Consider the following 15,603-nt stretch of genomic DNA (forward strand, 5'->3'; position numbering starts at 1 on the left):
ACGTATAAATATTGTGTGTACATAATAAATCCTTGCAAACTTTAATATTATAATGTAATTTATGGGGGCGTACATCATTACACATTTATATATGCAAAATAAATAAGTATATATGCAAGTTATAACTATAATTTTATCGAGTCTAAATAAATTTTTATGAAGTGAGTATTTGTAATAACTACTAGGATTCAATAAATATCTCTTTAAATTTTCTACACATCTAAAATATAATTTACAATGTACCATAATATGTTATGATTATATGTACAGGCACATTATATGTATATAAGTATGTATGTCATTGAAAGGATTCCCTTCTTTTTATTTAGAATTATTATGTTAAGAAAGATAAACTTTAAGAAATATTGTTGAAAACTTTTGAAAGAACAGAACAAAAATTTTTTTTTCTTTATAATTATTTCCGAAAAATGAGGAAAAAAGGAGGAAACTGCTTTTCAATTAAAAAGTATAAGGACTTAAAATGTTTACGCATAGTATATTTATATATATATATATATATACAAAGTGAAAATAATGATTTTCTTTAAAATTCAATGTTAATAATGTCAAATAATTTATCGGCAATTATTAATTATTATGAAAATTTTATTATACGTATATATTCTTCGTCATTATATTAAATATTATAAAAGTTTATAGAATATATAAATAAAATTTTTAGATGCAACAAAGTCTCAACTCTAATATTTCTTAACTTGTAAAGTTAAAGTTAGAGGGATTATACATAGGAATAGAAAATGAAGTGTTTGATAATCTGTACATAGTAAATAATTTACCAATAGGATAAAGTAACAACAAAATTGTTTAATGGCACCATCTTCGAGTAATTATGCTCTTATATATATATAGAGAAAATTTAAACGTTGCTGCCAGTAAAGAAAGGAAAACTTACAATGTATCCCTACAATTTTTCATTATTAAATGAAATCAGGTTCTTTTTAGTATAATTTCAAGCACATTTCTAATAAAATAGAAAAAGAATCCCTGATCTTAGTTATAATGTCTATTTTAATTATTCCTCCCAAAAATATGCAATATGCAAATTTCATTTTCATACGTTAGTGAATTTTAGTAAAAAATTGTTCCCATTTTTAGCACTTTTCCAAAAAATTTTTGAAAAGAAGTGCTTATTAGTTTCACTCTGTCCGTCTGTCCGTCCGTCCGTCCGTCCGTCTGTCCGTGTGCCTGTTTACAAAACTTCTACACCTTTGAAGATAGAAAGCTGAAATTTTGCATGTACATAGATCTTTACTAGGAACTTATTTCCGTAGAACAAAATTTTTACCTATCTCCCCCACTCTAGAAGTTATACCCCCCCAAAACCCTAAAAATGGCCTCTTTTAACTATTTGTTGCAATGAAACCATAAGCATTTTTGAAATTTTGCAAACGCAGCAAGGCAGCGACTTGCTTCCCCTAGCGCAGTATACTATAGTTAAACTTTAGAAAAACAAAATGGCCGTTCAAACTTAGCGTTATCTAAAGTCTTTTTTTTTCCAAATTTTTGATTTCGTTTTTCTTCTAGACCCCAGCCTATAGAAGCTTGAAATTGTTTAGCTTTAGGGGCTTATAGACATTAACAACTTGTTCATTTCGTTAGAAGAAAATTTTTTTCCATCTCCATCCCTTCTCAAGTTATCACCTCTTGAAATTTGTAAAATTTGATTTTTTGGCGCCTTATATTTCCGAAACCGCAAACGTTTTCAAATTTCTATAAACGCAAAAAGCTAACGGTAAATTCCATGAAATTAAAAAATATAATTATTTTTCTTAACTCACACAATTAACCCTTAAAATCGAGCATTATATTAACCCCTCTTTATATTAATTTTTGCTTAATTTCAAAGACTGCATATATGCATCATCCTAAATATATGCAATCCTAGAAATAGTTTTGTATATGAATGAAAATAATTTTAATAGTGTGATAAATATACATAGACTGTATTTAAAAGCAGAATTTTCACTTGTTGAAGGGAAAAGTGCTACAATACAAACCATTGGTTTGACCCAACTTTGTTAATTAATGTGCTTACGTTAAGGACGTTAATTCTTAATTTCTTTTCACCAACTTTGCAATAATTATTTATTTTCAAATTTCTTTCCTATTGAACAGCAATTTGAACATGACATTTTGAATTCATGTGAGATTTTTTAACATTCAAAGCAAACGTTGCTTGTCTGTTGATTTACGAAATGGAATAATTTTTCCAAATTTTCATATTACATTTTAATCTTTGAAGTAATCTTGAGGCTCAAGTCTATAATTTGCCTTAAATGAAATTTAGTGAATTGTAAAAATTCCACAAAATCCTTGAATAGATTGTTAATTTTCTGATTCAATCCATTTCGATTTTATTAATATCGTGAAATGAACAATTTACTTGACGAATAAAATTCTGTTGACAAATTTTGTTTAGACGACAAACCAACAATAAATTTTATACCAACTATTCAAATTTTTGTTGTAAGCTAAAGTTTTAGCTAGAATATTATATGATTAAGTTTTGTATTCTTATTTTCTTATTGGATGGAATGACCCTAGATTTATATTATTAAAAATAATTTTAAGTCATTAAAAGGTGTAAGAAATATCATTTCTCTAAAATAATAAATTACCCAATCTGGAAAAAGAATGATTTTTGAGATCAAATCATTAACATCTAGGTAAATGATAAGTCTACCTCCTATTTAATGCTCAATTTATGTCAATATTAATATCTTCGGGTTGAAATATAAATTTGAAAGGATAACTTAAATCTATATATTTATATAAGTATGTAGACAAATACATTGTACTTATTTATATTATATTATGATACTAGAATTTTCATAATTCCAACTCTAACACGTTTTCCACAAAAGCTAAAGGAGCTCAGATGTAAAAGAAATTAATTTAAATTCTTATATTGTAGCTGATTTAGGTTTCTATATTCCTTCGTGAATAATTTCATTCAGATGTAATAATATTAAACCCAAAATCAAATTAAGAAAAATATAAAAATGAAAAAAAAAAAATAAAAAAATTACATAAGAATGGAAAAATTGTTCAAGAAATTGAAAAAAGAAAAGCCTCTATGTGCAAAAACATAAAATAAAAATTTTTAAACTTTATTTAACAGAAGATTTCAAGGATTTTTCAATCAGGACGCACACATTTTTTTTTTGTTGCTTATTTGTAGTTGCTGGTTCTTGTATTCTTTGCATTTTTTATAATATTCTGTTTCACTTCTGTTTTATATTTTTTTTTTGTTTTCTCATAACATTTTTAAGGAAAGTTATTGTTTACTTAATAAAAATTCAAAAGTTCCTTTTATAAATTCGCTTTAATAACATCATAGCTCGTACGTGTACACACAATTGTTGTTATTGTTGTTATTATACTATGGTTCTTTTTATAATTAGATTTTTGGTGATTTGTAAAAATATGAACAAGAGTGAAAATTTGTTTCTTTTGGTTTTATTTTCACATTTTCATTGTTTTTTTTGTTGTTCTGGTTTTTCTTAAGAAATATTCATGAATATGTTAACGTTTATTTAAAAATTTAAAGAAAATTATAAAATTATTTTAATAAATTTGTATGACGAAAAAACTACTAAAACTTCTCTGTTTGAAGTGATAGCAGTTTTGTTTGATGCAATTAAATGGAGCTACACTATAATGTAGTTGCAACTCAGGCACTTTTATTACCTATAAAATAAATTATAAGGCCTTGATATTCATTGAAATATAGTAATGATTAGGTTTTCAAGTTATAGAATTCAGAAAAAAATTAACATTATATTAATATGTAATGCGTCGACAAAATTGTGGTACTATTTATTTAAAATATTACAGCATACTTATTATGTGATATAATAGTTTTGCCGACACATTGGAACAGTAAATCTAAGTTTATTCATTTGACATGCACATTTCTACTGCATTCAAACTCTTGTTTAAGAAAAACTATGAAGAGCCAGTCATCTTTTTTTCGTACATTTCAAATTTGTAATGCATGGATCAAATAACAATAACAAGTATTTTATATTTGTATTACGTAAACTTACTTACGTAAACTGGTTTGATTTGTAATTTTATCTATATCTGTGAATTTCCCAAACAACTTTTAAAGTTTGGCAAGTTAAAAAACAATAAAAATTTCAAAATTTTTTGATGTTAAAAAAATATATCGACTCTAACATTTGATTGAGTTAACATCTTTCTATTTTCAATATTTAATATTTATATTTTTACGAACTATTTTACATCATGAGGTCAAAAAATCTATATTCTTCTTATTTCTTCTTATTTCTGCAATGAACAGCTTTTATTTTCCTCCGCATAAAATTCATTTCCAATTTATGAGAGCTTAATACCTTATTAAAATCATATAGTAATATTAAGCATATTCGTTTGGCTCTTTAATATTAAACTTATTTAAAAAGTTTTCTTACCAATTTCTTAATGAAATTGAATGATAACGCGTGGGTGGACATTTATAAATTATAAAATATTTGCAAAACGAAATGTCAAAATTTTTTTTCTTTATTAATTTCGCCAAACAATGTGTCAAAATATTTGAAAAGGGTTTGAAAACTAGAAAATATTTTTTAGTAATTTAATTTGCAAACATGTAGCTTACATACATACATATGTATTATATACATGTATAACGAAAATTAGTGTTATAGACAAACTACAATAAATTAATTAAAAATTTGTAAAAATTGAAATTTTCTATAAATTTTTAAATTTAATAATGGTTTGTGTCTATAATAAACTTGTAGATCTTAGTTATAAGCTCAAAATGAAAAAATGGTATTCAGAATTTTAAGGATAGAAATTTTTTATATCGACTTTTTCCATGCTGAGATGAATTTATGTGAATGACTACTGTACCGAGAATGTCACATGATTTGAGTTGCAAATGATAATATTTTTTCATAGGATCCAATTTGGTTATTCTACGTTATGGCAACTCAGATGATTTGCATTAACTATCAAAAATATAAAAGACGTATAGAATAAAAACTGAAGGAAATTTTGAATTTTCAAACTAAAATTTTGTTTATCTTAATGGAAATTTCTTCATGCAACTGCAGAACAGATGGATGACGTACTCAAAGGAAAGAGTTAAAGGCAGAAAAATTCATTAAAAAATTTTTCTCCTCGAACTGATTACGTCATCCATCTGTTCTGCATTTGCATGAAGAAATTTCCATTAAGATAAATTAGTAGTGTAATAAGCACATTCTTATTAATTCCGCAACTATGATGTTGTATTAGTAAAATTCATACTAAAATTTTGCTTTATTAGCATTCTAAGTTCTTTATTTGCATGTTATTTGCAATTTTATTTCCGATTTCGATCAATTTTTTTTTTGCGATAAATATCACTAATACTTATAGTGACTTATTTCTCAGAATCAGAACTTACTACTGAGAATTCCAAGAACATATTTCAAAATTACAAAATATTAATTTTTTGTTTTGATAATAAATTAACAAATCTTCGATATTTATTCTTAGCTGATTTTATACAAACACACACAAAATTTTGTATGCTTAATCTTTCATTTTTCTATAAGTATATAATATGATATATACATATATATATACCAATATTCATATACATATTCAATTGTATTTAAAGGGAGTAAAAAACTTTATGATAAAAATAAAACTTTTTTTTTTCTTTTTAAATATGAATTTTATGTTGATGTGCCTCGGATGATGTAAGAAATAATTTTTTTTATCCTTTACTTACTATACATACAACTATATTATTTTGGATGTTAATGACAATGATGATATAAACATTCAAGTTGATTTGAATGATGACGGTACTCTGTACTCTGTACTATAACACTATAATAATTTCTATATAATCAATATCATCATCATTATCAAAATCATCAATATTGTCATCAGAGTGAATATATGTATCTATATAAGAAAAGCTCTCTTCTAAGAAAAAGGATTTTTTTTGGCTTTACTTATTTTCTTAAAATTATAAAAAAAAACTGATAGAAAGAATTCAGGAAAAAATGTTACCAACAAACAAGACAAAAAAAAAAAAACTAACTAAAGATTATCACGCCGCAAAAATTAAATATTTAACATCATCAGTAACATATAAACATATCCCAAGTGCTTAAACAACCCAAGCACTTCCACCCAAAAACGTTGAATACTTTATCATAGGTATACGATAATGTTATTATATTTTTTTTAGAGTAAACACGAATCCTTGTGGGAATTTAGTACAATTGTTCAGTAATAAAATAAAAAACAAAGCAAAAAAAAATTAAAAGAAATTTTGGAAGCAAATAGCAAAATGAAACAAAAATGTGGTGACATATAAAATACGTAATTTCTCATGCGCGAATGCCAACCAAAAGATGTATAAAAGTGTGAAAATAAGAAAATAGCAAAAAAAAGAAGAAAGTTTGAGAAAAATGTAAATGTAAAACAAAAAAAAAATTAATTTCATTTTCTGTTCCTTTACTTTTTTCTCGCTTCTTCTTTTTATTTTTGTTATTTTCTGCTGCTTTTTTTCCTTGTGATAATTATTACCCGGTTTTAAGATGAAATTAGTTTCCTTATGATCCTTGTAAATATATCATCATAATTTTTTTTATTATTTAATAAAGCAATTGCAAAATATTACAAACGAGTAAAACAAAAATATAATTGAAAGAGTAAACCCAAAACAGGATATCATAAAAATATAAGTATAACAGTTGACATTACTTATATAATAATGTTATCCTGAACATTGTTTCATGTAATTAAAATTTGTGTACATTAATTCAAATAATTTTAAAATAATTTTCTGGTTTTGATTAATAATAAAAATAAAATATTGCAAAATTAGAAAAGTGTTAAAAAAAAAACTATTATACTTCTTGTATAATACTATTTCAAGGAAAAAAGTTTTTCAATTAAAACTGTATAACAGAATTTGTTTTTCTTTTGAAATGTATGGGTAGCAAATATTACATTCTGAATTTCGAAAGAAATTTTTTTTAATTAATTCTTGATTAATTTTATTATAACTTCAGAAACTGATATAATTATAACTGCTTATTCATAGAAAAGGAAATTCGATTTGGGCAGCAGTACAAAACCGAAATTAATATTAATTAAAATTCATGTGATTTTAAAATTACGATATTAGTAACCTTCTAGTTAATATTATTTTAGTAAAGTTATGCTTAAGATTCATTTTGTCGAATTCAATTTTCCCAAAAAGTTTGTCAGTTAGTGTTAAATTCTCGAGCTTGAGCCTAAATAATAAATTTCCAAAACCCTATAATTATTTCTTGAAATGTAATCCCAAAAGTCTATCGGCCTTAAATCGGTGTAAATTTTCTATCGGTTAAAAACTACTGTTTCACTAATGCCTAATTTGGTTTATCCGCGAGAAATATTTTTGTTTTATTTTCTTAAATACGAAAAGTGAAAAGTATTAAAGATCATCAGTTGCTGGCACCTGAATTTTTCAAAAAATTGTTGCTAGTTCGTAATATAGTCAAGGAAAAACTTATATACAAAATTTCAAAAACTTAAAATAGATTCGTTTTCAGTTATATGGTTCAGGTGTTTAAAGCCTCCATATTTAATCAACTCTGAATTTTGATATGAGTTTTCAATAAAAAATTGAGATTCACGAGTAAGACAAACTAACAGACTAACGTGTTACTAAAGCCAGTGTAATTATGAAAGTTAGTCTTTAAAAACTTGACATGTAAAATTTACATTTTTATACTCTTATCCAAGGCAAGTTGGAACTAATGTAAATTGATAAGGTTTGAAAGGAAAATAAAACCAAATCTTCAAAAAAATCCAAATTTGAAATATCAGTATAACAAAGGAATGGCTGCAACTGGTGTTATAATTAGTGTCTTTCAAAACTATATACGAGTATATACGAGATTTCTACATAACTTTCTTATTAAGTTTAATTTTTCATAATTAAAGTATGAATTTGAAAAATTTTTGTTAGACTAAAGTAGCACTTTAGCAAATGTATGAGAAACTTTACTTTCAGTTTTCGCTGTTATTTGCAGCTCTTTCCTTCAGTCTTTAGTTTAAGGTTGACGTAACCGCATTAGAAGTGTTAATATGATGCTTCATTTTTATTAGGAATCCATTTAATATAAGTTAATTTATTATACATTTTATTAATACCGTTTTATAGAAAATCTCACATTGGAACACCTTGAATCATTCGGTAAAAAAAAAAGGAAAATAAAGAAGAAAGTAAAACCGTTTCCCTTAATGACGTATGCAGATATTTCATCTTATCTTGAAGATTAAAATTAAAATTCTTTCGTTAATTGACATTACAAAACATTTTCTTCTTGAACATTTTTTTTTTACTCCTTTCATACATAACGAATGTACTATTAAATAAATTTTATCTAATCTATGAAAGTATAGGGTTACCAAATCACCATTCATATAATTTTTGAATTCAGTATTTTACATCATACGGTCGTTACAAAATTATATTTAAACCAGAATTTCCACATTTCAATGGATTCTTCCTGTTCTCGCCGAAACTTTAGAGTAGGAATCAAAGTTTCAAGTTTTTTCACTTTTTTCAAATTTTTGATATAATTTTTTCTTGTAGTTGGTAAAATGTAAAAGTACAAAATTATAGTAACCTTTAGATACTAATAAATAGTTTAATTCTGAAGTTATCGTCTCTTGAAATTTATAAATTTCGAATTTTCGTTATCTTATATTTCCGAAGCTGTAAGCTTTCCCAAATTTGCAGCAGTAAATGTCTTGCGATCAAAAAATTTAATTATTCATTTTAAGTTAAACAATGAACAATTAAGTTCAACCGTTGCTTATGCTTCTTTCCATTTTTTTGGTGTTTATCCTAAATGTATGAAATAATTTGATATATATTTGTTATGCGAATTAAATGCAATTTAAATAATGGAGCTCATTTTTTTTAAAAGCAGGATTTTCACTTGTTCAAGTAAATATTTCTCCTTTACAAACCATTGATGTAACACAAAGTTTATTGTTTAAAAACCTACGGTGACAAATTGAAAGTCATTCATATTTGAGAAATATTTGTAGTTTGTTAGTTTGTTCTAAAATGTATACTTTACATTGTGTATTATTTGAGTGCATACATTGTGTAGTTCAAATTTAAATTCATAAATTTAGTATTGAATTGAAATCAAAATTTAAATTTTCCCATTGCAAATTAACAATTACTATCAATAAAATGTGAACAATTTGGCAACCCTAATAGATCTATAACATATAACAACACTATAAATTTAAGATTATGTATTAGAGTGTAGTCATTAAATATAATATTCTACATACATTAAGAACCCCCCATATATAGCCACATTCTGTTATACGACAATACATTTTACATTTATATTATGTGTACATACATAATGTTGTATATATAAATATATATTAAAAAATCTTTTATTGTTGTCTCTTTCTGCACTCTAAAAGAAATTTATCATTTTACGTAAATTACATATACAAATATACAAATATAGGTAACTACTTTTGGGAAAATCCTTTATGATTTCTGATTTTCTCTCGTTTTTATTTTGTAGTTATCGTTGTTGTTATTATTGTTGCCGTTAAATAAAATCTGCGAGTAAACTTATTCCATTTTTTTTGTTTTCCTTCTTTTTCATGCTTTTGGTTGTCGTTAACATACAACTCATCATTTGTCTTTCATCATGGGAAATTTTATTGCATAAATATACAAAATGACTGACAGTAAAAAGTGAATGAGTAATTAGGATTTAAAGAAAAACAAGAAATTTCTTTTTTAAGGGAAAACATTTATAAAATATCAAAAAGAAAAATAAAAAAAGAAAAAATAATAAAAGTAAAAAATTATGATTTAATCCATAGAGTTTTCATTTTGTATAGAGAAATTTTTTTTTCAAATTGGATAGAATTCCATTATATAAGGAAGAAGTGGATCTTTTTTTAAAATAAAATTTCCTGTCGAATTGGAAAAATTTTTTACTTTTAAAAAAAGTATTAAAATTAAAATTATTTCATTAAATCTGTAACACGAAGGTAATACTGCCTCCACAAATTATTGCAGCTATTGTGAATAGTTCCATTGTAAAAAATGAAGGAATTCTTCATATAAAATTATAAATTCAAATCTAAATTTTTTTTTGTGTAATTGAACGGCATTAGACAAAATTTATAAGAATTTCCAGTTGATATAGGCGTAAAATGTACAATTAATGATCTTCTCTGAAAACTTGTTCTAAATCTCTCTTCTGATTGAAAGGAAGCTTTAGTTAGAAAACCGTTAAATAGAAAACTTAAGTGTCCTGCAAATTTTTCATTTTTTCGACGCCACTGATTTCTATCTGCAATAATTTGAATTTATTTTCCTAACTTAACTGATATTTACGCTTACATAAACTTCTTTCAACTCTTTAAGAATTAAGAGCAAAAAATCCAAACAAACATCATTGTCATGTATTCTTTTTGACAATTAATCAATTTTTTTACTCACTTCTATGTTTCTAGTACCATTAAAAGCATTTAGCCACTTATTTCTTCCCACACTTATAGTGTTTCTTACATTCCTTGTGTTCCATATGAAAGAGTAAATATGTATAAACAATCAATTTATATATCTTTATATATGTATTATGTATATAATGCGTACGAGTCAATATAAAAAAAATTATGTATATCCAAAATTAACAATATATTTGACATACACAACCATAATATATAAAATTATGTTGATCGGAAATTTTATATTAAAAAATTATATAATATTTTTATATATTTATATAATATTATTTTTATCACTCTTTCATTATTTTATATATTTGGAATTCATTTTTCAGCATCACCGGACAGATCAACATCAGCGTCATCGTGCTCTAAGTGCTGTTCATCACTTTTGTTATTTTTTTTGACAGCTACAACATTATATAGTGGCAGCAGTAGCAATATTAAGAACAGTAATAACAGTAGAACAAAAAATATCAATAATAACAGTGATAATAATAATAATGAGAATAACAATAATAATGACGACGACAGCATCAGAAATAGTAATAATAAAATCAATACAAGTGACCGTCATATAAAAATTAATAATACAACAAATATTAATAATAGCGGTAGAAGTAGAAAAAATACTAGCAGTAGCAATAGTAGTAATAGAGGTAACAGCAGTTGTTATGATATACGTATTAATCGTAATAGCAATCAAGACAACAACAATCATAATAATAATAGTAATGATGATGATGATATTGATGGTGATTGCGATACCATACCAAATCTTATTGTATTGATAATATTATTAAGGATATCAAAATTATTTTTATCAAAAATGTCACCATCATCTCTGTTGTTCGTATTACGAAATTGGTCAAATGTTCATTTAAAAGAATTTATCAATATCAATGCTACTATAAAAAATATGTTAAAGAAAATGAAAAATTATATAAAAAAATATAATATTCAAGTATATAATAATACTCGTATAAGTAAAATAACAATACTATCATCACAATCATCATTATTACTATTATCAATACTTTTATTATCAGAGAAGTCAACAACAGAAAAAGAATTATCAATAAAACTATCATTATCATTATATTTTTTTTCATCATTATCATTATTATTTTCAATACTTATTGTTATAATAATACTAATCTCAAGAATCTCATGGTCGATTGCGACTATTCTTAAATATTATCATGATGTCAGTGACTTATTATTAGTTAAAATACAAAAATTAAATGACATTTGTGGCTATGATATTGACAGTTGTTGTTACTATTATAGTTACAATCATTTTATATATAATAATAATAGTTATTATTGTTGTTGTTGTTATTATTATTATTATGATTATTATTGTAACTGTTGTTATTCTTCTTTAAAATATAAAATAATTCATATAAAGATAAATGAATATTATCGACAAATGATAGTTACTATATTAAAAATATATTCAACAATAAAATTAATGAAAATAATAATAACAACAAATATGACATTAATAATGATTTTAATGATAATTTCTTTAATATTAAATCAAATAAGATTACAACAACTTGTGGATATAATTATAGCTATAGTTAAAAGTATATTATTATTTTCGTTTCATTTAAAATCATATTATAATGGAAACATGTTGAAAATTGGAAAGTATATAAGATGAAGAAATTGGAATAGTTAATAAAGACTGACTTTTTTATTTTTCTTTCTTTGATAATAGCATAAAATAATTAAGAAACAAAAAAAAAAAGTATTATATTATATATTTATGTTCTACAGAATGTTTCACTCCTGACATAAGTTACAAATGTTGAGTTATAAAAAAAAATTTGAATAAAATTTTAGTATCTAAGGCGATCATAAATGATATTTCCCTATAAGTCATATGCAAAAAATAATTCATTAAATTTTTTAGAATTTCGAATGATTTTAATATTCAAGGAAGAAATTCAGAAGGAAATTAATTAAAAATGAAATATATTTAATTCAAACCGAATTTTAGTCAGAATTCACAATTGATACAAATAGTTGAAACAGGGAAATCACGGCTAATAATAAAAAGACGGTATATGATTCTCCAAATATTCTTCTCGGCCATTTTTTTACATGTACAATCATATATGTATTCGAACGATATAAAAATGGTCGAATTCTGAATCGTTTTAAACATGTCTGCCCGTTCGTCCGTCTGTCCGTATGTATGTCTAAACGACAATTCAACAACTAATTTAGATAAGTTTACCAAATTTGCAAAAACGCCAGAACCCCATTTAAATTGAATATGACCGCGCTACTGGTTCGGGTAGCTGCCATATAAATCCAAAATTTATTTGGCTATACATCAGAATTATAAAAGCTATGATATTGAAATGTCGAATAAGCGAATATATTAATAGAATAGTCTCGAATATATTAGTCGAATAGTCTCATTCGCTATTTGCTACAAAAATGTTGAACAAAGTAATTTGATGATGAGGCTATAATTTTCAATAAAATTCTTTTACATTCCATGGGTTTATATGGTAACTATCATATTGTTATATAAAATTGAACTAGACATAAAAGTTTTATAAAATTTTATTAAAATCTAATTTAAGTGCAATTAAATAAATTCACATTTTTAAATTGTGTACCAAATTGATAAATTTTACTAAATTTTTAAATGGAAATAATGAAAAAAATTCTTTATTAAATATTGTTCTAACTTCAACTTCTTAAAGTTTTTTTGAATGACTACTCCGCACATTCCATAAAATTTTCGGAACATTCTGTACTTTATAACATAAAAATCATGTATTGCTATTTATGTATATTATATAAATATGTATAGGAATTTAATGTAATTACATTTCATATTTTTCAATTATATAATTTATATTATAAAGAATTTATAATTTAATTTAATGTTAACATAATAATTAATAGAATATTAATTGAAAAAAAAAAAACAATGATGACAATAATCTGTCAGTTACAATATATAAGAAAATTATCCATGAATATATTATTATAATTATACATATATAGATATAAATTTATATTTTAAATATACTGTATGTACATAAGTTCATATGTATGCTAATAACATATATACTTAATGTAGGGAAAATTATAAATAATGAAATTGCATACATATTATTATTAGATATAAAATTAATACGGCTCTGGTAGAAATAAAAATATGACAAAGGTGACAGACGACAAATTCAAAACAAAAACTCAATGATTGCAAATTCTTTAAATTATTTTACAAAACAGATTTCAATTTTTCAGGAATCGATAAAGAAAAATTTGCTTTTTTAATTTAATTTCAATATAAAAATGCATTTCATGGAAAGAAGAGAGATTTAAGGTAAGTAAACTAATTTTTTTTTGGGTCCTTTACAAGGATTTTGTTCAATTATTTAAATTAATCTTCACAATGGGAGGATTAAAACAAATAATAATATTAATTTTTCAACTATAAAATTTTTGTGATTTAAAATCTTTAAATTGTAAAAGGAAAATTTTTCCAGAACGTAATTTGCATACAATTTGCAAAAGTAACGATATCTAATACTTTTTGACGCTAGCGTCATAAATTTCAGTTTTCGTTTCTAACGCAAGTGATAGCCATTTTGTGATTTTTTTTTCATTTATTCATGTATTACTGCATTTACAAAAACTATTAAATATGACTGATTTTGAATGAATAACTCACTAGAGTTGCTTCATTTATGAGTTCATATGACCGTCATTTCCAAATGAAAGTGAGTAACCGATGTGATTGACATGATGATGTTGCGGGAAAGTCAATCCAGTTTTATGTTGAGATTTATTTTTAATAAAAAAATTGTATCCTTTTTATTATTCCGCAATTTAGGAATATAACTATTAATTTGTATACGTCATTCCGAAAAGAAATAATCAAACTCGGTTCAAAATTTTTATAATTAAAATTTTATCCATAGAATCATCTGACTTATGATGATTTTTATTGATTATAAAATCTCCCAAATGTCATTATCCATAATTCGTATCTCTGTATACTACAATTCTAGGTGGTAACTTGTGCTATAATAAAATTCTTTTTCTAAAATTAACATTACCAAGTGTGAAAACTTAGCATGCATACGTCATTGTACAATATTATTATCATTTTCATATTTTGGATTTCAAAAACGTTCAAATTAACAATATTGATTTCGGAAATAACGTTAGTTTTGTTATGACGTTAATTTTGTTATACCGTGAACAAAATATGAGGCGTTCAGTAGAATAAAATAAAAAAACAATCACCATGATTTCTAAGAATACTTTAATTTTTAAATTTTTATGCATAGATTTTCATTAGTTATACATTCAATTACTACTTACACAAGGAAGTATAAATTAAATTTATAAAGAAAAAATTAAAATAATAGTAATGTAAGTACTACATTGTACATTTGTTTCCAAAATAATAAAAATTTTTAGTATAAAAAACAAAAGTGTAGATATGTAAGAATAATGTAGCAAACTAAAATACTTAGTAAGTTTAAGGTTATAATATTACATATATATATATTAACTGTAAAATATATTATAATAAAAAGCTTCTAAGAATTGATTGAAAACATTACTGAATAATTAACAAATATATTATATACTTATATACATACATACATGCATATTTATTATTTATATAGGTAAAAACATAATTAAAGAAAATTTGTTAAAATTTTATTCAGATAAATGAAAACTTTCAAAGCTAAACAATATACAAGCATACATACAAATACATACATATATATACATATATATTCGATTTATGCAATTATAATAACAAAATTAATGATTATGTGTGAAAAGGTAAGAAATGTGTAATTTATGCATAATATATACAGACGTATGTATAAAATAATTATAAAAACAATACAAAATAACCTAGAAGAAAAAAATAAAATTTTCAAAGAGTTAAAATTATAAAATTGTGTTTTATTCTATTCACTATGCCAAATGAATATGTCCGATAGATAAGGATCTTCAATTTCCAGATATACACCTATCCCTAATTCCCATGTTTCAATTTAT

At 24.0% G+C, this 15,603-nt stretch overlaps 1 protein-coding gene across 1 annotated transcript in view; it reads left to right on the forward strand.

Annotated features, from left to right (window-relative positions):
- The window catches only part of LOC129615249 (probable serine/threonine-protein kinase DDB_G0282963), a 101,173-nt gene extending 85,909 nt beyond the window's left edge, over positions 1-15,264 (forward strand). The window contains exons 8-9 of the mRNA XM_055530371.1: positions 10,881-11,598; positions 15,261-15,264. Of these exons, the coding sequence (XP_055386346.1) occupies positions 10,881-11,598; positions 15,261-15,264 (722 nt within the window). The remainder of the gene's footprint in view (positions 1-10,880; positions 11,599-15,260) is intronic.
- The last annotated feature ends 339 nt before the right edge of the window (positions 15,265-15,603 follow it).

This window comes from Condylostylus longicornis, unplaced genomic scaffold, assembly GCF_029603195.1.
Source record: "Condylostylus longicornis isolate FDR11 unplaced genomic scaffold, ASM2960319v2 ptg000135l, whole genome shotgun sequence".
Lineage (NCBI taxonomy): Eukaryota > Metazoa > Arthropoda > Insecta > Diptera > Dolichopodidae > Condylostylus > Condylostylus longicornis.